The 25,182-nt window shown below is 39.7% G+C and overlaps 1 protein-coding gene across 3 annotated transcripts; it reads right to left on the bottom strand.

Annotated features, from left to right (window-relative positions):
• Positions 1 to 235: 235 nt before the first annotated feature.
• On the bottom strand, positions 236 to 23,047 carry NXPE3 (neurexophilin and PC-esterase domain family member 3). 3 transcript variants are annotated; one of them, XM_086762377.1, is made up of 7 exons: positions 22,967 to 23,047; positions 21,622 to 21,673; positions 19,425 to 19,637; positions 11,554 to 12,314; positions 9,308 to 9,381; positions 5,950 to 6,156; positions 236 to 5,026 (listed from the first exon to the last, which is right to left on the bottom strand). In XM_086762377.1, the coding sequence occupies exons 3-7, from the start codon at positions 19,515 to 19,517 to the stop codon at positions 4,476 to 4,478; spliced, it is 1,686 nt and encodes a 561-aa protein (XP_086618503.1). In that variant the 5' UTR covers positions 19,518 to 19,637; positions 21,622 to 21,673; positions 22,967 to 23,047; the 3' UTR covers positions 236 to 4,475. The 3 variants fall into 3 exon arrangements, with proteins under 3 accessions (XP_086618503.1, XP_086618521.1, XP_086618513.1); XM_086762395.1 differs by having other exon boundaries at positions 22,933 to 23,006; XM_086762387.1 differs by lacking the exon at positions 22,967 to 23,047 and adding an exon at positions 21,897 to 22,394.
• Positions 23,048 to 25,182: the final 2,135 nt, after the last annotated feature.

Below are 25,182 nucleotides of genomic sequence, written 5' to 3'. Positions count from 1 at the left end.
AATGTGGCGGGCACACAGCACAAGATGCCCTATGGCCCTTGAACGCGCTGACTGACTGATAGAATGGATCTCTCCTCGATTTTTCTTCCATTGCTTGAAGTAAAAACTGTTCACAAGCTCAAGAAGCTATGACCACATCACATCTCCTGTGTTCTTCATACTACTTTTTTAAATGAAGTGGTTTAAGGATTTCCCATTCGCTGGTTGGGTTGCAAAAGCCCTCAAAGAAGGAAGCCCAGATTACAAACAAGCTTTTATTATGTGTCAGACCTGATACGCTGACAACAGGAAATATCAGCGTGCTTCAGCGCTACGTCTCATGCCAGGCTTGTGCTGCTTGCACAGATCACTTCTCTCCAAATACACATCATCAGAAAAAAGAAGTGATTTTAATCTATAAACCATAGCGTGAAACATTTACCCAACACACAGCACAAAAATGTAAGAGGTAAAACTAAGGGACTATAGAAATATGAAGTATTTGGGGTCATGGCACACAAGATAAGCTGAGACTAAATCAGCTGAAACAGTTTACTTAAACTTGCCCTTTTTATTAGGAACTTTTCATTCTTTGAGCTTTTTGGCTATTGAAATTGTTTTTGATCACATCAGGAAATAAGATGTTAGAACTCTCTTTGTATTGTAAGCATTTCAACAATATACATGTAATAGAAAAAAAACCTTGAAAATAAGTTATTTTTCTAACACACAGATATAGAATCCTTTGCTGTTACCAACAGGTAACAAGAGCCTTCCAAACAGTCTAAATACATTTGAGTAGAAACTGAGCATGAAGTGATCTGGACTTAACAAGTAAGTGCTTTATAAATTAAATACGCATTTGTGATCAAAGTTTTTTGCTGTTACTTAAACTGTCCTGAGTGGAACAATGTTTTAACCCACACTTGTGCAACAAAAACAAAGCAAAACCCCAATACCCTCATCCTTCCCAGGAGACAACTTCAAATCTTTGTTTTTGTCACATATACATGGAATTGTCACCTGTAGTACATAAAAAGTCATACAGACCCTTCTAGCAAGAAAATTCCTATTTTTAAATGCTTACCTCTAACAAGTGAAAAAATGAAGAACGATAATTCAAATCTCATAAAGCAGAGCTGCACTAGCACTGCATAGCAGATGAAATTAGAAGAAACTGAGAACTTGAAAAAAGGGAAACAACAATTTTTTTATTCTCTCTCTTCATCAACAATTCAACTAATGATTTTACTAAATTTCTAGAATGAATAAATCAGCCCAACATGATATATATGAGAAACAAGATATATATGAGAAACAAGAAAATCACTATGTATCAGTCTAATCTGTAAAACGGATTTTACTTACTTAATAATAAAAAAAATTGCTCTGAAATCCTCTGATAAACACCACAAAAATACAATCTTTTTCACTGGGATTTGAGTGACCTGGATTTTGAATAAAGAAATTAAAAAGGAAAAAAAAAAATCTGTATTGAAAAGTTAATTATTAAAAGGCTCAGGGCAAGAATGAAAATACTGAAAAAAAATACAATTTCTTCCCTTCAAGTGAAGAAAATGGAAAGAAAAGGAATACAGGGCTTCGAAAAATCTCATTCAATAAATTTTTACATGTAAATGAAGATACTTAACTGACAACTGAGAAATTTCTTTCCAATCCTGTTTCATATTAAGTTACATGAAAAATAACCAACTCCTTCACCTAAGTCCCCATTAAAATCCATTTAGAAGCTTAAAGGTTTAAAGAAACTGATTTAAAAATATTTTATTGCTTTTATGTTTCCATATACAGTACATACACAACTGGTGCAACTGGTAACAAGACAAGAATAGAAATTAAAAATAATTTCTAGTTCAACTGAATGACATATAAAAGCATAGTAGCCCTAGTCTTCATCTTGAAACATGAGTAAATCTTCAGTTTCTCCCTTTCTCTTCCCTGTCTGTTCCAGGGCCCAAAGAAATGAAATATTGGTCCTCATTCCAAATGAACTGCCAATTTCCCTCAAGTTCATTGCCTAAAAGTTAGATAATCTGTTATTAAAAAAATAATCTAGAAGGGAGAGTTTCTACCAGAAAGCAATTAGACATCTTTGCTAAGAGCAGTCCTGTCCTCTTTCCCTCAATTGTCAAAACATTAAAAAAAAAAAAAAAAAAAAAAAAAAGGTTATTCTCTATCTGTTTTTAGCAGCTAACAGCGATATAAAGTTGCTGTCGAAGAGCAGTGGTAAGCACTACAACAGTCAGAAAAGAAACATGCTGCCACAACACTTCCACACATGATACAGCTTTATGAGGAAAGTCAAATGGTTAGTCCACAAATTAAGTAGTTTCCTTCAAAGTAAAAGTTTGAAGTCTTATTTTCATTAACATTATTTGGATAGATTTGTTATTCAGGATGAAAGCCTTATACTCTACCTATTTTAAAAAACATATTTGGAAAAGATGAAAGGTCATTTTGCATTGTGGTGGTTTCCCTTCCCAGACCTGAATTGGTGTGTTCTCTTCTTAGCAGCAGATAAATTGCCATTAACATATTAAAGTAAGAAATAGCTACCTAAAGCTAATGTATGGACAGATACTACACAAGGCAGTTGTCTGTAGTAACTGGCAAATTGGATCTCCTTAATTCTGATTTGAAAAGCTAAGAATAAATACTACTGCAGTGTATGTGACTCCTCCAGTCATTTTTAAACATTGTAAAATCGGTAAGTTTATAGATGGATGCTACTGATGACTTTTATATGATAAAAGCATTTACATTTGTTTTTAAAACAGTTCTCAGTTGTCCTTTAAAATGAACAAAACAAAACCAACTGTTTCTACAGGTGGTAGCATTAGCTTTCTTGGGGCTCCAGCAATAGGAGCACAATATTTCTAACATAGCAGCAAACCTGGCAAAGGGTAAAGCATTTCTAATATGAAGACATTTCAATTATTCCACTCTGTGGAACCCAACAATTTGCCTTATTAATTTTTATCTTCTCAGTTTGCTCACCAAGACTTAACTTTCACATTCTCCTTAAGCATGATGAGCTTCCTTAGAAGCACTCCACTGCTGTTTTGACACATTTCTCGGTAAAGCCACTGGTAAAGACTACCTTTGGCCTAAGTGGGACCAGAAATAAGACAACAGGGAACACTTCTTCGCCATTTAATTTGGGGGCTGAATTTAATCAAGACTTGGTTTTCAAAGCACTCCTAGTTAAAAAACTATAGACAAGCTCAATTAAATTAGCAGCAGAAAACACCATGCCAGGAGGCCCAAAAGCCACCAGCTTTCACACCAGCAAAACCACAAATATTTACCAAGCCTCTGTATGAAGGGCAACCCTGTGTGTGCTTGGCTTTCGGGTGCAATTTTTTTGACCTTTTATATTGGCAGCAGCGAAGCTCAGAAATAAGTGATAAAACTGCCAAACATAGAAGGGGCATCATTGCACGGCCTTGACACTGGCGCATGCCTGTTACTGTCACCCATTGCCAAACATCGTCAAGTGCAGTCCAATCACTTGGCTTCTCCATATAGACACAACGCACAAATGATGTACAAGACCAATTACCAGAAGGTCAGCTTTGCAGGAGCATAACGGAATAGCTTTACCCTACAGGGAATGGAAACACTTTCATTAGTAAATGCTTCAAGATTCAAGTAGGTGAGCCTGCAACTTGAACTTGCAGAAACTGCCTGAGACAGTGTCTTCACTGAGGTCATAATATACAGGTTTCTCCATTACAGATAAATCAATAATTAGACAGTATATCAAAGCTCAGAAGAGATTCAGTAGTACAGGAAAACAAACTAAAATACTGTCTATTTACATTATTTAGCAGCTATCTGTAAACACGAAGGGTGCCTAACTAGTGTACTCTATTAAATTTCAGCAAATTGTTGATAACTTAATACTATAGATATTTTGATTGTGCTTCCTTGATTGATATTAGTGATTTGAGTACACTCCCTTCATACTTCTAATTAAGACTTTGAAAGAAGAACAGATACTGTGCTTCTCTGACATACAAGTGGAAGGGATGTCCCTCAAATTCTGGAACATTGAGAGAAAGGCTGCTCCAAAATCTGTTCCAGGTTTCACACACAGTTCTGAGTAGCAAGACCCTGGCAACAGAATCGGTGTGGTATGGATTAAGTCAAGCATATTGTGCAGACAACTAGTAAAGCTAATAACTCACGTAATTTCTTATTGAATCTTGTCAATTTAATTTAAGGTGCTCTCTCATAATCTCAGATATGAATGATAAGGTTGAAAGGAATCAATCTTGCAGGAAGATACGGCCTGAACAGTCAGCTCCTCTTTACCACCCTTCACAGCTACCCAGAGTTAAGGCCACTCCGCTTGTATTGCATGCAAGTACAGTAACCAGAGTTCTTCCATACCATCCAGCATAATTTGATAGCTCCAAAGAGCAACTTTACATCAGCTACAGCAAAAGATGACATAAGGATACCCACTTGTACTAAGTCTGCAGAGGGCACACATAAGATAAAAATGCATCTATTTGATTCTTAACAATGATTTCTTTTGGGTGCAAGTTATGTGGCAAGTAATGAGCCAGAGACATCTCCCAAGCATCCACAAAGTGCACAGCAATTCCTGAGAACATTTTCCTCATGACAGAATCAAGCTGAAAGGAATACCAGTCACTGTTAAAGAGGCTCACTTCTGGCCCAAGCTCCTGAACGTTAGCGGTTCTGATGATGATTAAAGTCTTGGGGCTGCGATCCAGCAGTTGAATAATCGATCTTCGAATGTTCCTCAGCCGCCGGATATACACTTCCACAGGGAAAGTGCTGAAGTGGGACCATATAGTTATGGCTATCACTGTGTTTCTCCCACCTACTATGCCATTCAGCTCATTGGCAATGTAGCGCAGTTCACTGCTAAAGACTGTTGAAAAGCGAATGGGTGGCCCGTGACAGCGGAACTTCAGTAGGATTTTGTGCTTCAGGTCCACAGCCATGAAAGGACCCACGTTCTTAGGACTCCCCAGGTTAAATTCCACTAGATCTGAAAACCCAAGAGCAATCATTAGTGAAAGATGGCATAAGAGATTAAAACTATCAACAAGATGCTAGGACCACAGGGCGAAAGCAGCAGCAGATAAGGAAATTTGAACATAATTCTAAGAACTCTAAAAAGAAACAGAAGATGAGGGTCATACATGTGCTAGCTGCGTATTTCAGAGTGGAGTTTATGGGTGCTGAAATTTGCAAGACAGCACACTTCTACTTCACAAGGCTGTCAATGCCTTCTCCAAGTTTCCCAAACTATTTTATTTTCTCTCTCGTAAAAAAAGAAATTTTCCAAATGGACTCCTTCAGTCATTGTTGCCCTATGAATCCAATGCTCATAGGAACCCTTCTGGCAACTTTAAAACTCTATGAAATTCAAAGACAACTTCAACATGTAGTCAATAAGGAGTCTCAAAGCCTGTGTTCCAACAAATTTTACTGCTTTAGGGGTAAGAGGTGAGATAGGAGTATCTAATTGGCTACTGAAATTCTGTTATTTAAGTTAAAACAAGGGAAATACAAGAAAGGGTCCCAAACCAACCAACAGTAACTGAAGTAATTTGCTACTTCATTCCAAAATTACTTGTATTACCAGAACACTGCAAGGCCTTACGCAGGCATCCTAAATGACATCGGCTGCACAGCCACAAGAGCTATCCTCATTAGTGAAACATTTTACAAGGACAACTTTTAAGTTGATACCTTGTGGCTCTGTTTCCTGGGCCTACATGTTTCCAGTGTCTGCTCAAGCATTTGACTGCCTGCCTTTCTGCCAGCACTTCTGATGATGTTTTGTCCTTCCTCTTCCTTTGTTTTGTCATTGTCATTCAGTAATATCAACTCTGTGTCTGAGATGTGAGAAATGAAGCTTTGCAAAGGTCTTTAAGGACAAAATAAAATTAAAAAAAAAAAAATAACCTGGAACAAATGCTGTCAGATATTCAAACCACTGCCTTATTGTAGAGTCTCCAAACAAGTGGATTACTTTTCCTTGTAAACACTTGGTTATATCATCTGACTTGTTAAAATGATGGATCCAGTGTGTTCTGGACATCCACTGGTCTTCATAATAATAACCAGAAGGGGAAACCATGGGATCTTCAGCTCTGTCCATACCACTTGAATCTGGAAGAGAAGAATTATTTGAAATTACCATATAACAACACCAGCCTCCATAACCTTCATGGACAGAAAGCCAGTGATGTATGAACGTCTTCCTGAGTTTAAATCGAAAGAGTATGATGTACCCTGTAGATTAAAAAGCTTGATGCATCACAGTTCCGTAAGCTCAAGTCTTTCACCTCCTATTTCTGCAGCAAAACCTGCAGCTACTGATAGAGTTGGCTGAACAATTACAGTTTAGTGTGGTTTAAATTAAACGATAAAGTAAAAAAAAAAAAAAAAAAAAAAGGAAATGCCTGACATCTTTCACACCTGGGTAGAAGCGTTCAATGGTGGATGCTTGCAAGAGGTAGAGAGGAGCGCTGGCAGAGGCGAGCCCGGGACCCTCCTGTCCCTGCAGCCCGGGCCGGCCCCCACCCCGCACAGCACTGCCCCCGCACCCCCGTGCCGAAGCGCACTGCTGCCCTCTAGCGGCCAGGCGCGCACACTCCACCCTCCCCGGCCCCCCCAGCGCAGGCCGCCAGCCCCCTGGTGACAACCCGGTGCCCCTCATATCGGCTTAAAAAGAAAAGTGAAAAACTAAAATCCATCTATGGAATAACACATACCTCGGCACTCCTGCTCCATGCTAGAAGAGCAAAGCCTGAGTCATACAGACTCCAAAACCAAGAAATGGCAGAATTAAAGCTATGACCAAGAATTGTATGTGTATCAATTATAGAGTCTCTAATTCCACGGATTTCATATTTTCTCTCTGCTATCTAGCCCCTTCCCCTTGCACTGCCTGGGATAGGCAGCCCTCTGAGGAATAATTAAACTACACTAGGGAAGCTCCGTTCTGCAGGATGCCCGTTTAACTCAGAAGTTGGATGATACGTTGCAAGCAAGAGCCAGAGATTGCAGGATGAGAAGCTGCAGTCTCACGCTTATGTTTTTGAACTTCCATGAGGTCGTTACAGGTTCTTCCTTTACCACATGCGTATTCGAACACCTAAACTGAACAAGCATGTAGCTGTTCCCTGGTACCAACACCAGCTGCGTGGAGCAGGTACCCCCAGCTGTTTAAACACTTTTACCCACCTTGGTGCGGATATTACCCATTAAGAACAGTCCCTGCCCTGTTCTGACTTGCAGGTGTTTGGGAAAGCATCCATTGCCATGGGCAAAATCATGCCAAAGACTGTTTTAACTATATAAAAGTACAGGCAGTGGAATTCCAATGTCCAGAAGCATCCTCTGGTAGATGCTTTATTGTAACAGAGGAGTAGCCAAATTCTAAACACTCAAAAAAAAAAAAAAAAGAAAAAAATTAAACACTCATTCCTAACAGTCATTTTTTATCTCACTGTTTCTATACAATATTCTCTGTGTCTTGCATTACTAGATGTTAATCTCCTTAGACCTCACAGAGCTACTGTAAAAAGCAAAATACTATTATGTTTGTGTAACACAAAGACTATAATCACGAGTACCACACAAAAAGCCACTAGAAAATTTTATCTTTGGGTGATTATTTAAATCAGGCAACAGGGACAATGTAGGAAGAGAAAAAAAAAAAACCCAACTAGTAATGTTGACTCATCCAATACGTACAAAACAGGTACCCTACAAAGAAAAGGAAAAAAACCCTTCACGTGGTCATGTAACTAAAGACTAATTCATAACATGAATTCACAGCTTCAGTTCGTTTGTTTATTAAGTTTTGATGTAAAAACATTTCAAATTTTTACCTTTTAAATTGATTCTTAGACTACACATACGTATATAAAGATGGTACCAGGACAACTTTTGGTGCCTCGCACTAAACCAGACACTAGCATTTCAAATCTGTGTACAGTATCATACTAGTTTTGCTCCAGAATTCAGAAAGCTATTACATTTGGATTTTGTAGAAGAGAGCAAAAGCTACAAATCAAGAACTGAAATAAAAGCTTGTATTTCAGAAGAATGAAGTTTTAAAAATCAGCTTGATCTGCGTTTATCCCCAAACAGAAAGGTGTGTGCAAAAACAATGTCAGAACAATGAATTGTGCCATCAATCCTAACAAATACATACATCCACAATAATTATACCAATGTATTGAGTTTATTGATTCAGAAACTGTTCTTCTTAGAAGGAACTTCCCTGAGGAATACTGTGCTACTCCTATCAACCCTTTCTAATCCAGTATTAATCCTCAGGAAACGTAGGCAGGCTTTGATCATCTGTAACTCCTGAAAGAACAGTGACATAATAAAATTTCAAATTTGCAGCAGCTTCTGCAAGGAAATACATAAGATTAAAAAAGTAACAAAACCAGGTCATCTAAAGGATCTGGAGAAAGAAATGGGGGAAAGTGCTGCTGGCCTAATAACAGCACTCTATTTTTTTTTTTTTAGTGAACAGCAAAACTAAAAGTAAGAAATTCTGTAGGCTGTTTTCTGTTAAGACTTTATCGCTCAGGTCAGGAACTCTAAGTTAAAGTCTCCTACAACCTTACAGAAAATACATCTGAAAGGCTTTTAATTAAGAAGTAATTCTCTGTGTATCACATTTTATGCAGGCTTTTTACAGGCATAAAAAGCAGGCACATGCTTATGAAAGAGATAAAACCTCCAAGCTTAACTTAGTACAGGTTGTCTTTCTATTCTATTTTCAGATGGGGTACAGAACAATTAGGTTCTGGTCCACAACTGTAGGTTCTGACATCCTGTGGTAACACAAATGATAGTAATACTTCAATGAAAATTGTCAAAATCTGTTAGACAAAATTCTTAACAAAGAAAGAAATTAAGAAATGCCAGACAGCTGGTTCTGTTACATTAACTTCAGAGTTTGGTGAACAGTTATGTAAGACATTTTGCATCCCTGAGTAACCACTAGGGAAAAAAAAAAAAGAAAGACACTTTTGCCAAAAGAACAAACTTTTTTTTTTTTAATTATTTTTTTGCTAAAAATACCATTTATGTACATAATTTTAGACAATTTCGTTATTGGTACTGAACTTATATTACAGTACCACCCAAAAGCCTTCATCCTCTCAATGCAAATTTAGAAGTTAATTTCTATTCCATGCTATGAAAACAAACAAATCAATTATTACCTCATGCTTGTTGTTCTTTTTATAAATGGAATTATGAATTACAAACAAGAATCTTATAAAGTTCACTGTACCTGTAAATGCCTTGGGCTTTACAATCACTGAATCAGGTCCACTGGAGAGTATCGGCCTTTTGATATTCACATCACTTGAACAAAAAAAAATAATAATATAGTAAGGCAGTAAAATTTGAAGGTAATATTAGAATCATAGAATGGTTAGAGTCGGAAGGGACCTTCAAAGGTCATCTAGTCCAACCCCCCTGCAAGGAGCAGGGACATCCCCGACTAGATCAGGTTGCTCAGAGCCTCATCCAACCTGGCCTTGAACATTTCCAGGGATAAATATTAATCTCACTTTTTCTTAATCCACTTCAAATAGGCACATAAGATTCACAATAATATTTTTTTTTTTACTTTAAGTTTATTCTACTTCCTATAGCTGAATTCATTCTGTTTTAATTTCCTTGAGACCACTATCACTGTTAGTCAGGATTCAAAATTTCATAGCACTAGGACACAGATCTTGTGCACACTTTCACTGGCACAAACCTAGATAAAGCTATCAAAGGTCTGCAACAAGCTTTAGGGGATTTACCACAAAGATAGGAAGTTCCCAGTTTGTGGTACGCGTGCCACTGCCAGAAGACAAATCCTTGAAAGGGGAGCCCCTGCCAGCTCTCTACAGGTGAGAGAGTAAACACCTCTGCAGTAAACACCTCTGTCGAGGTAGTTACCGCTTTCAGCCCCCGTAATCCCACAGCCTGCTCTGCAGCACACAGCGGAGGTTCTGGCAGCCCAGCACCACCACCACCTGCAGGTCTAGGTCTAGACTAGGCTAGGAGCAGTGTGACTGGCCTCTGGGGGAGACGGTAGTGCCAGCCAACGTCCAGCCAACTTCGGAGATCTCCAGCAAGAAGGTCTTCCAGTAGGACAGCAATTTGGTGAATACAGAAACAAAGCTCATCCTCCAAACACCAAGAAACCTCAAAAGTACTTGTTTGTGGACATCAATGAATTCTGGTCATTTTGTATACGACACATATCACTACTGTGCAGCTGTGACAGATGCAGGCATTTAATACTAAGCTCTTGTTCTGTCTTTTGTTGCTGTCTTGAGGAGAATCTCTGCCTAATGTTCTTCTCCATTTAAGAAATAAATTATTAGGAATTTCTATAAGTCATTTCAGTCAAGGATCTCAGAGCTAAACGAAACAAACAAAAAACAAACCAAAACAAGCAAAAAAATTTCCCACTTATTTGGAAACATCACCAATCAATATCTGCCATATTTCACAGGTGACCTGCCTGGGGCACAGGAAGTCAAAAGACCTACTTACAAACTTGATAGTCAAAACCAATTCCACTGATACTTAGTTTTGCTTTCTGGTCTTCAGTGGCATGTACACACACTTTCCTAATTAAACTATTTGGAGCTACTACTCTAAAATCGTTCCCAATTTAAGCCTCAAATGGACATACTGCTGAAACACTTCCCTTCAACACCAAGCAAGCAGTAGCCTGCAACTATAATTTTGACACTACACAGTAGCTAACTGTCTACTTGCAGCTGAGGGTATATACAGAAGTAGTTCTATCATGTCTACCCATGCACTAAGAGATTTTTTTTTTTAAATGCTGACTGCAGAAGAAAAAGATGACTGTGAAACTACTTTAGTTTGACACTTTATATAACATGCACAGGTCATTTCCACATACACAGGTATTGCTCAGCAGTTTGCCCTACCAGGTGTTTTCATCATGACCGACTTAAAACTACTCCAAAGATCTGAAAGTCGTACTGAGCAAGAAAGAACACATTGCATTACATTTAAGATGACTATTGCTGAGGATAAAAGCAACGGGTATTTTGTGTAAAAACAAGCCTAAAACCTGGACCTTTTTTAGGTAGATCAGATCAGACTTGGCCAAAAAAAAAAAAAAACCAAACCAAAACCATCTCAAAGCACTGTTATTGGTATTGAAAGTGTAGGTGTGGAAACAAAAAATAAGGAAACAGTCCCCCAAACCATTACCAGATTTAGGCAGCATGGTCTTCTGAAATTTAGCAGGTGCACCGTGGTTGAATTCAAAGCACAGAGAGAGAACTATACTCCAAGATTCTTTAGTTTAAGATTACTGTGTTCTTATACTGCTGAATGGAGAAGAGAATATTTAACAACCACGTCAAACACCTGCTCCTGCAGATACAGACCTCCTCGAAGAAAATCTGTTGTATTTCCCTGATAACCCAGAGTTTGTCTTAAAAAAAAAAAAAAAATTACTTGACTGAGTATATATAAATTCAACAATATGCCTACCTTTGGAAAAAGAGGCTTTCCTCCTGCGTTAGAAGACCTTTTTGATATCCACCCTTGGCGTGGCTGATCCGGCTGGCACAGGGCAGTTTTCGAGGCTTGTAACAGAACCATGGCTCACCTGTGTAGAGATCTGTGAAGTTACAGACTGGGAGATCTCCAGGCAAGCAGACATTGCACTCGGTGGTTTCCGAATACCTCCCAGACTTGAAGGAGCTTTTGAAATAGACCCTGTCTGGCCTTTCTTCTCGTAAACGCAGGAGAACTTGGATTGCTTCACTTGGATGGACAAGTGACACAGAAACTTTGACCTCTCCTGGCCAAAGCAAGGTAAAGAAGACTTTGTAAAGGCCATTATGGCAATCTACAATCCTTCCTGTTGCTCCAGCTTTCAGAAGAGGGGAGTGAATTCGTGCCTGTAGATAGTCTCCACCATACTGCTTGGGTTTTCCTTGGAAATCCTTCATATGAACAAGTACCTCTAACTGATCACCCACCTTGAAGAACCCACTGGGTTTCATAATCACAAAGTCACTAAGTGCAGGATCAGTGCTTTGTGCAAAGGCAATTTTGCCATCAGGGATTTTTGGCCACTGTATTGCAGCAAGCAATGATTCCTGTTCCGCTTGTTCCCTTTTGGACAAAGTCTGCTGCTTGTAGCCACAGTAAGGCTTCCTGGTAGTTTTGGTTGTCTGTGATAGAGAATGCTGGACATTGTTTTCTGTTATCCAGTTTGATCCCGAAACTGTGTCATCATCCAGGTGCTGGGAAGGAAAAAGATTACCCAAAACTGTGCGATTAAATGAAATACAATGAATAACGGATGCTTTGTCAGGAAATGAGCCCAAGCACCGGGCTTCACTTTACAGAGCTTTGAAGCTGACCAAATGAAGCAACTTTACTAGAAGACACAAATCTAGACTGTGGGCTTTCTAAGGAAACAGGTAGGCAACCTGTGATTACCCTGCTCTGGCAAAGAGGCTTTTATATAAATCAGGCCCAGCATTTTCTTTGGCAGTATTTTGGCTACCAGTGTATTCTGCAAATAGCAACAATGTGAAAAAAAATTACAAAAATGATTAAATAGGAAATTGTAACTCATGTTTAATTTTCTTACCATAGTGATATTTTAGTCTTTGAGCACAATGAGGTCTAATAGCTGCACAATATAATGCAAGAAAACAGGGTTTCTTTGAGACATTACACTGCAGGTGCTTCTAGAGAAGTCTGCTGCATGTAGTATCTGCAGTCATGTATCTGGTCACACTCACATTGCTTCTTATCTAATCATCTGAAATAGGGGTTTTCCTGAAATGTACAGGTTGAAAGAAATAGAAGAAAATAAAGGAATGCTTCAGGGGCAACAAATTTATGAACTGGTGGGCAAGTAAAATAGTTTAGGACAATCTACGACTAAAAAGGCAAAAAAAAAAAAGTATTTGTTTAATATTTTAAAATCTATATACAGCTTCTTCTAGTGTCAAATAAAACACAAATCAAATGACTGCAGAGATACCATCTTCTTCATGACATCACACAAATTTGCAGATTTGCCTTGGGGAAATTTTAAAAATAGCAGAGTGTAAGACTCCAGAGCTACCTGTGAGATTTCTAGTCAGCAAATCCAAACTTACGTCTCAAATATGCACAAAATCAGCAGTTAAGGAGTACTTAATTATCAGGTATATATAATAGAACTTAAGCATACTCGTATTTCATAGCAAAACAAAATGTGTCAAATAGTTTTTCAAGCAGAGATTAAAATTATACAACATACCATTCACGTGGCATTGGATACGACACTAGTTTAGATTTGAAAGATTGCGAAAAAATAAAAACTACTCTATTAAAAAAAATTTTAAAAGGTCATTGTACTTACCAATATCCTAATGTTTTCCCTTCATTTCCACCATAATTAACTGCTCAGTCATGTACTAAAATTCCTAGCACTTACATTAAAACCTTATTTATTGTTACAAACCTCTCAGCCCATTGAAATATTACCTAGAGTTCATATACATACTAAATCATTTCCCTCCTGCTACATTTTATTTGAATTTGGCAGTACGTCAAAGTCATTTAAACCACACAGAGATTCAATATACTTTTTCTAGAAGAAAGGTAAACCTAACAAGCAATAGAAATGTGCAGGCTTTTGAAGCCTGGTACATAAGAAGTTGGTTTTGATCAGCTTAAGAGTGAGAGGATAATGAGCACACCAGGATGTAGGATGGATACACAGAATCTTCTCTGTTTGATATCCATGTTAACTATAGAAGGGGAAATTGCAAATTGTTACATTTTAACTACAAAATGTAAATTGACAGGTATCCACAGATACACAAAATAGTATTATCACAATGGAAGCTTTTGCTTCTGTTTTGCATTTCCACCCAGAATTTAACAAATTTTCCCTGAAGGCCATCTGAGGTAGTTCATAATTATTTCTATTTCGCATCACAGCAGGCCAAAATGCAAACTTATCACTGCATGTTACTTTTATTAACCCAGTAAATTTCCAGAAAAGCTGAGAATGACTCTCAGGCACAGTTCTACTTTAAATCTTGCCTACATGCATTCCTGATTTAAGCCAAGTTTCGGTTTTTGGATACTTTCACAACTTGTTCCTTTCACTTGCTCATGCATATACATAACACAGAGAATACTGCATGAAATATTTTTAAAAGTTAGCTATATATTTTGATGCATCTAACAATCTGGTAACGTCTCAGTCAGCAAAAATATTAAAGCATTTTCCTAAGGAGGGGTGGAGAGAAAATATATGTGTTTGATTAATTCTTGTGTTCAGTATAAGCTCTCAGGAGAAAGTTTCTCTGTTTCAGTTGTTTCTTCAATGGTTGGTACTTCAGGTAGGGGGACATGGGAAAAAAAAAAATCCTTTCAAATGAGGAGGAGAGATGGCTATCTGAGAAGGCCTTAAAAACAGACCTGTCACTGTTCTTAACCTTCTATAAATTCCTTCAGGGTTTTTGACCCAATCTCTCTGTCAGAGAGGTAGAAGTTGTCATTTATGGCCTAGCTCGGCTTTCTGAAGGCTTTCCAAGGGCATACCCATATCTTTCAGTGGAAAATGGTGCAGAGAACACTAAGCCAAACTCATGCATCCAGAAAAAAGATCAGAGAACATAGTTCGATGTCTCTAACGCAGTCCACCTACACAGCCTTTTTAGCAAAGCACCAGGCCAAAGCTCTTCACTTGTATGCAGCTGAGGTTGCGGACAAGCACTGTCACTTCAACTACAGCACCTCCACGTTATGACCCATTAAGCAGAATAGATCATAGCACAAATATTTCCTCAGTCAATCTTCAAGGGGAAGAAAAAAAAAGGAAAAAAAAATCTCTATGAAGGTAAAACCAGAGCTGCTTCAACATCCTGAAGGACCACTCTTTCTGTTACATCCTTGTTCATCTTTACAGCTCTCTCCCAAGACCAAGCAGGACCAAGTATTATTGCAGAATTATCAGCTTACATGTGAAAGTAAACTACATCATGTATGCTATTCACAGGAGAAAATATTAGAGAGATTTCATTTTCCAGTTAAGGCAAGGAAAGCTTCAGAGTCAACTAATATACCCAAGATCCTTGACTGGAATAGAAAAGTTTTCCAAACCATCTTCCTCTCTTAAGTGCTTCCTAGGCTCTTCTCCAAACAAGCGCCCAAGCTCTCCTGTACCTATGGATATACATGGCCCTGAAGGCATTCCTTACTCTTTCACTGGCACTTCCAAATCTCTCTGGCTCCTGTATGTTAAGAAGTCACAGTGAGTTCATGCAGAACTGGGGGCTCTCTAGTTAGCAGCCAAAACAAAATAAAATTTCTTTAAGTAGGGCAGATAAAGACATTTCTCGAGATTTCTCTGGTCCTCTTCCTTTATGTTATGACATAGATTCTTTTAGTTTTTAATACAGCCTCCACACTGAATAACACTTGCCCTGCTTTGCTTATTTCCATATATACTCTACTCAATGTGTCTTGATTTTGAACACAGTTCCCAAGGGAGGGGTTTGTTTTTTTGTTGGGTTTGTTTGGGTTATTTTTTTAGTGGGAGAGGGTTGTTGGTTTTTTGTTTGGGCTTTTAAAATGATTTTTTATTTCCTGCATTCTGTGGCTAACCAGAAAAAAATGTGATCACAAAGTCATTTAATGGATGTCTGCCAAGTAATGCAGGCAGGACAGAATGGATTACAAGTCAATTAAGCACAAACAAATCCACAAGCTGTTCTGGTGCATGAGAGACATCATAAAAAGAAAGCTATACTTTCAGGAGAACTAATGAAAGTTTAGGCTCAACTACACAACTTTTAGCATTCTCACTGTCAACTAAGCAAAAACTAGATATAACATATAGATCCACTCAGGCAATCATGCTCTCAAAGATATTCTAGAAGGGTCACTGTTACTTGGTTAGGCCTGCAATGAACACCTGTCCTCAGTTAAATGCAGTAATGATGAAAAAATGTTGAGTATTTCAATTGCTGCTGAAAAAGTAGAACTCCATCTCAAAGCCCAGTATCCTCCACCAGCTGCAACTCTTAGCTTGGCCCAGTACATTCAGAACAATTGCTGAAAACCTGCGTTTGTCACTAGCATTACAGCAGGAAACATCACAGGAGATTCCCAGGCATGGGGTGGGGCAGGAAAGTTCCAGTTCACCCAACAGAGAGTCTCAATTTATGCAGCAGACAATATTTGAAACTGTACAAATACTGATTACTGAAATGTCAGTCATCTTATTTTCAGTAATTTTACACTTTAATCCCTATTTGTTGTCTAAGACAGGAATGAGATCAGTTCACTGTCCTTACTGACTCACAGCACTGAGAGGGTGCTAAGTTACTCTAAATGTCAAAGTCAATCCTAAAAAGCCATCACTTGACAGACAAATGTTCCAGCAATAATCCAAACAAGATGATGCTGTTATCTTTTGTAGGCACCTGCAATTTAGCAGCAAGAATTAAAAAACAAAACAAAACACCACAAAAACTTTGTTACATATTCCACTATTCCACACACCTTTCCTTCCTTCATCCTTGCAAGAAACTTTCCCTCTTCCCATACACTCTCATTTCTAAGCACTTTTAAATAAAAGAATGCTCACAACCAATCCTGAAGTGGTTCTGTCACTCCAAAGGCAGTGATACAAATGTACAAACTCTCCTGTATCCTAAAAGCACAACGCTGCTCCTCAGCAACAACCTGATACTTCCCAGAAAATTACTAAACATTTTATCTGACTGGTTGTACTTGCAAAAATAAAATAAAATACAATACATTTATTCTGGTACTATAAGGCAGTGGTCACCTATGTCCTCAAGGGAGGACTTATTTCATACTAAAAAGCAAATTAAACAATAAGCAGGCTGTCAAACGTTTTGTGGAGAGCTTGATTTTTTTTTTTTTTTTTTTTTTAACACAGAGTAAGAAAAATAAAATTCTGACATGGGTAGGACTGCTGAGAGAGTATCATTAGTAGTTTAAAAATTCAAGAGGGAAGATTCTAACATGAAAAAGCATAAAATCCTAAAGAGAAAAAGCAGGGAGGCTAGCTAGGGGCTAGCTGATAATTACCTTAGCTCTTTAGCTTTAGCCAGCTAGATAAGATGATTTGGGGATGAGAAGCAAGTCTGATGCATTTGGCAAACACCTTTTCAACAGTAATCAACAATAAGCTCTCTTCCAGAGCCTGAACGGATTTGGTTACAGATCTTCTGTGAAAGCTTTCTAAGACTTTTTCTGGCTTTGATATCTGACTGAAAAGAATCAGCATAGATACCTACACTAGACTGCCTGGAAAGCTATGCCAAAGCCAGAGACAAATATCAGAGCAGGTCCATTCAGAAAAATCAAGACAACAAAAGGGGTTAGAGTTGCATGTTATGGCATAAAGATTTAGCAGCAACACAATACTTAACTGAGTTTCAGATATGTAAAGGTCAACAAAGCCACGTACATACTTATTACAAATAGAGGCAAGAAAAAGCAGAGAGTGAACACCCATACTGCATTTTTCATTTCACTTTCAAAGCTCTGCCAGAGCCCTTTTCTCAAAGAAATATAATTAAAAAAAAAAAAGGAAAGAAAGAAAATAATCCAAGATTCCAAATATTGGAACTGCTCTTCATGCAAAATCCTAGGCCAAAAAAAAAAACAACCACCAAACCAAACACAGAAAGGACAACAAAAGAAAAGTTTTTCTATGTTACACAAAAAAAAAAGATCATGCTAACTCAAACCAAAGGTTCACCAAACACAGTATTTTGATTTCCAGTAGTTTCCAACAGCAGGTATGTGGGAAAAGGATAGAAGCTAAGCACGTTGTTATAGTTCTCCTGAAGACATAATCCAGGCTTCTAGCACTATGGCTTAGAGACTTCTTAAACACTAGGGTTGACATCGTTAAGATTTAGTATCCCCTAATGGATTTTTCTTCTATGAATTCATCCTGACATTTTGAATACATGCTTTTAGTAGCTACACAGTCTTGCTGCAAGAACTTCTGCAGCTTTGCTGCAACCCAAAAAAAAAACACCCCTGCTTCCTTCCAATTCAGCATCTGCAGTTTTTATTTAAATGTCTCCACCATACTGGAATAGGTAACAAACATTCATTCTTTAGTTATTGATCCTGTTCCACTTGTGATTTTAGACCTCTCAAACATCTTCCTTGCCCTTATCCGAACCTCTTCCAATTCAATATATCTTTTTGAGAGTGAGAGGGAATTTTACAGCCCCTCTTTTGGATCATTTCATTTGGGCATCACTATCCAGGAGGAAGAAAGACTCTGCAAGCAAGATATACACAACTTAAAAACATAAAGCAATTATTGATTGGCTAACACGCATAAAAGATCACTAGAATTTAACAAGGCGCTAGGCTAAGCATCCTCATGCTCACCCACCAAATGCCGCAGTGGATAGTCTGGCCAGGCAGGCAGCCAGTGGGCAGGGTCAGCCTCCAAGGCTCCCTGGAACAGATCCTCCGTGATTTTATCTGTTTTGACTTTAGTCTGAGGTTACTGAATAATGCAGTTTGAAAGCACCTCTGCACTAAAGTGATGAGTAAGACGAAGAAATATGCAAGTCAGACACAGCAGAGAGGAAAAGGCAAAGAAAAGTTGCAGCAGTACAGGCTGCAGATGAACTGGCTAACAGCAACTTCAGCTCTGCAGAAAAAGCTGTAGGGATTCTGGAGGACGGCAAACTGACCACGTGTCAACAGCATAGCGTTGTGGCAATGAATTAACAAGAGTACAACCAGCAAATTGAGCAAAGTGATAATTCCCCTCAACTTGAGTTTGGTGAAGCCACATCTAGAACATTACATCTGATTTTTGGACTCCAGTCAAACTGGAGAGACCAGCTAAGAGCCCCTGAGATGAATAGAGACTGCAGTACATGACTGAAAGGAGACACTAAGGGAACCAGACCCTTTTTTCAGTCTGGAGAAGACCGAGAGGGGATCTAACTGCAGTCTTTCATTACCTAAAGGGGAGTTACAGAAAAACTGGAATCAGAAGTACACACTAAAAGGACAAGAGGCCACTTCCACCTGCACACAAAAGAAACATTATTCACTACAAGAGGGGTGCAGCACTTGGCAGCTTCTGAAACCTGACCGTCCTTGAAGACTGTCAAAACTTAACTCAACAATACCCTGCACAATCCAAGATAACTTTGAAGTTAGCCCCTTGAGGAAGGTGCTGGATTAAATGCCTCCAGACATCCCTTCCAGCGTGAACTGTCTGTGATTCCAAGTTGTAGCTAAATGCTGTCAGTCACAATCCTAACCTTACACGGAAAGAGGAACAACATTGCTCAGGCCATGTTGGAGAAGAAACAGGCTTCACTTACCTCTAACTGAAAAAAATTATGGACCAGCACCACGATAGCCAGTACTGCCATAAGCAGGCAGAAGATCTGCAGTTTGAATGAGTCACGCCACATTGTCCATTCATGTCTTTCCCTCCCATGTTAGACGCTGCCATGACTTCCATTCACCACAAACATGAAGGTCATTTCGTCCCAGTGGTGCACAGGAGAATTCAGCTGACTTCCACTTCATTCCTGCAAATGTGTTTACAAAAATTATATAAAGTCCCTAAAATACTAGTAGAAGTCAAGTCAAGTCTAATACTGAAAGCATATAAAATGTGGCAGTTCGCATGGCAACAACTGGTACAATAGAACTGTTAAGACAGATGTTTGTGCCATTAATCTGAACAGTACTATCTATCACATTACTTAATTCTCTTGGGTACATCAAGGCAAAACCTTACTATAAAGCCACTCTCACTTGTATTGGATACAAAAAAAAAAAACCAAACAAAAAACCAAAACAAAGCAAAAGAAGAGTGCAAAATTTCTTTCTGGTAATCAAAAAAACCCAAAACAAACAACAATCTCCCTATTTATCCATTAGGCCACACTATCACCATCCAGCCATCATGAGCCCAAGACTTTCAGTAGAGACTTGTGTTTTTAGACATCTCCCTATTTACCTGATTAGAGATTCCAGTAAGTTGTTATTAAAGACTAAGGTCTGAAGCAAGTCTGGATAAACAAGATAAAATATACTTTCTCTGGGGAGAGGGAGGGAAAAAATAGCTTAAACAACTATCACTTAAACAGAAGATATCTAACAGAATTGAACGCACTAAAATTGAACTTGACAAATCTTCTTTAACATTAGACTACATCCTCCCTGGTGGGGATTTTTTTTTTTTTGTCATTCCTTTTACATCATGTACTCTTATGCAGCTCTAGTGGTAAAAAGAAGCAAACTTCTGGGAAGAATGCAAGGTGTTGGGGTTTGTTGTTTGCGATTTTTTTAATAAACATAATAATAGTCATTTTAAAATAAAAATTAACTTTCATGAAGCATATTGTTTCTTTGAAGCTGTTTGAGAGCCGATCCGTTGTCAAATGATAGATTTAGTAACTGCTGATAAACAGTTCTTGAAGCTTAATGCTTGTTCAGTTTGACTCTTATGTCTTCCTTCTTTTTTAGAGGGACAGTTTTGAGGCAGTCATTTTGCAAGCAAAAAGGGTACTGATCTTGCAGAAGGAGAAGCTCTAAACTTGGAAACAGACAACAGATGGCAAGGAGAGACAGTCAAAAGACACCAGTCTCTTCAAATCTAATATTCTCAAAGCAGCATTACTCATACAACCATCCACCAAGTGCAATAACATAATCAAATGATTAGATAAACTTTGTATAACTGTCTACAAATAGCATAACTTAGAAGTTATGCTATTTATTAAGACTTTAAGAAGAACTCTGTTTGAATTTAATTAAACATAATGATACATTCAATATCAAAATTAGCTAATTCGTTCATTCATTAAATGAATATAGACCAGAAAACTGAAATATATTACTAGTATAACCAGGACAGTCTCAAAACAGACAGCACAGGAAATTGCTTTACAAGGATTACAGAAATTATAACTTCAAACGCTTTGCTGAGAATTACAGAAATTGTATTTCTGACTGATGAACAAGCATTGAAAGAGCAACACGTCCATTAAAGTAAAAGCATCAAACTGACAAAATGCAACAAAAACGCAGCTTTGTTGGAACAGTTCTGCACTAACATTAAGTATTAAATTTGTATAAAATATAAACTTGGATTTTAAATTATAACTGATAATGAATATACCTAAATATATTAAAATGCTAATTTAAGGCCATATGTGACCACTTGAGGAATAGAAACAAATACATTAGAGAAACAGGGAATTTCCAACTTTGTTGCTGAGAATTTTCTTCAAATTAATAAAAAGCACGAGACACTGAATATTAATCAAATGTAATTTCATACACCTAAAAAGGCCATAGAGGCTACTCCCATGTATTTTTGTTCAAAATTTTCTACATTTCGGTAAACATCACATGCTCTAAAACATTCAAATGTACAGGTTTAAAGCTTTCTTTATATGAAGGGCCTTAACACACTTCCAGTTTCATCATCCCTGAATAATTGATCTAGTTCATTTTTTATATAATGGAAGCACATAAGTACACCAAAAAGCCTTAAATCCTTACCCTATTCTTGGAGCATTCTCTGAAGCCATCCATGCAAAAGGCCAAAAATAACCTTGGAAACAACACAGGAAAAAAAAAAAAAAAAGCCACCATGAATATGTAAAGGCATATAAATATTTTTAAATAAAATCTCATATATTGGTGGTTGGCTTGCAGTAATGCAAAATAGCACAGCAGTTAAGACTTCTTAACCGTAAAATTAATTTTGTGTTTCTACAATAATCCAAAGATTTCTTTTTTAAAGGTTTATTTTTTTTTTCACTTCGGTCCTATACCTTTGAATTTTCTGCTATTTATTGTTAAGTATCACTTCTCTCAGCTTTGTTCCGTGTTATTTCGGGCCCCATCTTGCCGAAGATTAAAAACCAGGTCCGTGACGTTTTTGTGATCGGCCTTCAAGTTCTCTCACGCTCAATTACAGGATTGTTTTGTTTTCCAAGTCGTTAAGCACTGTCAGCTCCCTACCCTTGCGCAGCTCCAAGCCAGCAGCACTACAAAAGCACCCTGCGAAGAAGAACGGCCCTGCCAAAAGCCACGGCAGGTGACGGCAAAACCACTTCGTCGAGCCACAAGGTTTCCGAGCTGCGGTCACAGAAAACCAATTTTGCTGCCTTTTTTTTTTTTTTTTTTTTTCCCTCCCAGTTCAGCCTCGCTCCCCAAAGAGCGGGGACCTGAGCCCCAACGGCAGGCTGACATTGAGGGGTCAGCCCGGATCACTCGGACGAGCTCGGCTTTGCTCCAGCTCCCTGCGGCAGCCCCTCTGGTTTGGGAAAACCAGCCCTGCCCAACGCCGGGGAGCACGCACCCACCAGTACCGGACGGGGGGGTGGTGCACAAAAAAAAAAAAAAAAAAAAAAAGCAAAAGCAGGAAGTGCTGCTGCCGGCAACGTAAAAAAAATGCATTTTAGTGCCGCGAAGGTACTTTTGATCGCGCTCTTCCCACCCGCAGCACAGCCCGGGCGCACGCCCCGGGGCCGGCCGGCCTCTGGCTGCCACGGCGGCCCGCACCGCCCCTCCCCACCCCCCAACCTCCTCCCCGGGGGAGCGGCACAAGAGGCCGCCCCCGAAACTCGGCAGCCCCCGCACGGGCACGAAGCGCCTTTAGCCGCCGCCGAGCAGCGGGCGGGCCGGACAGCGGGGCGCGCCGGCCTGGGGGGATCGGAGCAGGACGCCCGCCAGCCCCGGGAACCCCTCGCCTCAGTCGGACGCCTGCCCCCGCCACGGCGACCCGCGCCCGAGGCCGCCAAGCCTCCCAACCCTACTGCCGCCCCTCCCCGGCTTCACCCCAAACCCCTAACAACCCCCGCACACCACAGGCACCGCCGCCGCGCCCACGTCCCCTCACCGCAGCCGCGGCCGTTCCCCCGGGCCAGGCGCGGCCTCGCCCCCGGCCCGGAGGCGGCTCTCCGGGTAGCTCTCGGCCCCGCCGCCCCTCCTCCCGCCCCGCCCCCGACACCGGCTGCCATCGCGCCACCGCCCCGCCCCGCCCCGCCCCGCCCGCCAACGGTCGCCCCCGGCCACCTCCCCCGCGCCCGGGCTGCGGCCCCGGGGAGGAAAGTGCAGGCCCCGGGCCGGGGGTGACTACGCCCCGCGGCCCTGAAAATAGTGATCCCAAAGGGAAGAAAAGCCGGAAAAGCGCACGCGGTTCTTTCTAGGCGTCTTTTTTTTTTTTTTTTTTTTTTCCGGGAAGGGAAGTGTCTGTAATTTTTAAGTCGCAGTAGGTGAAGCCAAAGAAAGCAGCAAGGTGTTTTCAGCCCGGTAACAGGACCTCTGCAGCTGCACTTGCCATCACCTGTGACCACCGTACAAGTTCGGGAGAATCTCTTTCCAAAACATTCACCTGCTAGCTGGTGCCTGCACAAGCACAAGCTAAAGGCTCAGTCTTATTTTTAAGAAGGAATACCTCTATTGCTTAAAACCAGGCACACACAGAGACCGAGTGCCTGAAATATTCCAGTGAACATAATACTTTAGCCATTACAAATACTAAATGCCTCCTCTTGCCTCCTGCCCGCAGCCCCGTTATCCGTAGCTATTTCAAATGAGTTAGAAGTGAGATCTCTTTCACTTTTTCCCTCCTTTCCCTCCATTACAATAGCGATTACCTGGTAGAGATAGAAAGGAAAAGTCTCAACAGGCACCAGCTTTTATTAGCACATCACACTGTTAGTCAAGAATTGAAAGCCTGTTGGCTGTATAAGCACAACACTAAAAACACAGTATCTTGAAAGATACTTGTTATTGATTTTTTCCCTCTCTCTATATAAAGTTTATCAATCCTACAGCAGTTTAATTTCACCCTTCCTTCATGAGCCATGCTGTGTGTCAAATTCTCCTCCAGACTCTTCGGTTCAAAGCAAGACCCAAGGCAAAGCTATCTATCTGTAAAATAAGTGGACTGATGTTGGGGGTAAGGGGATGGAAGATGACTGCAACAACAAAACCAGTTCTCTCAACAGGAAATCGGTATGGCTGTGCTATTCTCCACCACATTTTACATTTCACCATTCCCCAATGATGGGAAGGGATCCCCACTCCTTTTCTCCATTAATTCTTCAGTTATTGTTGTAGTTGGTCTTGATAAAGACCTAATAATTAATTAAATGTGCTTTTCTAATCTCTAAGGTGGTAAGCCTTTGTGCATAAAGAGGCCATAAAATGATCACTGAACATCTGCCTCCAGACTCAGTAGAAGGGACCTTGTAAAAGCCTGTTTGCTCTTGGGTTATCTGAATGTCAACGGCTTTGGTGAGGTCCATTCCACATGCAACATCTAGACATCATTAACCCCAGAAAACTACAGCTTCAGCAGTTGTCACTCCCCTTACACCCCTCCTGGTTTATCACAGCAGAAGCATTTGGCAGTTATTTTTGAGAGGAGTACAGAAAGATTGATAATTAAAAAGAATCACTCTTTCCTTATTTCTTTTTCCAGAATTACATGCAGTAAGATGAAGTTATGCTGAGCCCTTGGCCCCATTGCCCTTCTCTCCCTTACCTGCAAATAATTGTCAATAATACACAGTATATTAGACAATGCATCTGGGATTACTGAACTGATTCTTGATTTTAGGCAAGTGTTGGGAAATGTTTTGGTTTACCCCTTGAAGCAAACTAAACACGTTTGTCCTCAAGTAAGATGAGATTTAATGAGCGATGCCTTGGACAGAGTCCTGGACAGAGGCTGCAAACAGTACAACTCGTCCTGTTCCCTTTCTGTACACAACTTCAACCAGTCCCCTTTTGCCACATTACGCCTGTATCACTTCCCCAACCGTTTTTCACTTACATGACCATCTGTTGTGGTCCTCCTGCAGTTCCTAGAACAGCAAGTTTCACTCTGACCTTGCACACAAGTTTAGCATATCCCCTGGTTTCAGGCATAGTGGCAACTAAGGTATATTTGACTTGGTTGGAAAAAGTCTTTCCCTGATCTGGTGCTGCCCAGACCCTTTTCACATCATCTAATGCCTGTGAAGGGACAGAGCTTTTGCCAGAAAAATCCGCTTCCAGCTTCCTCAAGTCCTTTCCCAAAAGGTGACAGAGAAGCTTACCTACAGG

Source organism: Chlamydotis macqueenii, chromosome 1, assembly GCF_036417535.1.
Source record: "Chlamydotis macqueenii isolate bChlMac1 chromosome 1, bChlMac1.mat, whole genome shotgun sequence".
Taxonomy (NCBI): Eukaryota; Metazoa; Chordata; class Aves; order Otidiformes; family Otididae; genus Chlamydotis; species Chlamydotis macqueenii.
Note: the sequence above shows the minus strand (reverse complement) of the source record. Positions and strands in the feature narration are given on the sequence as shown.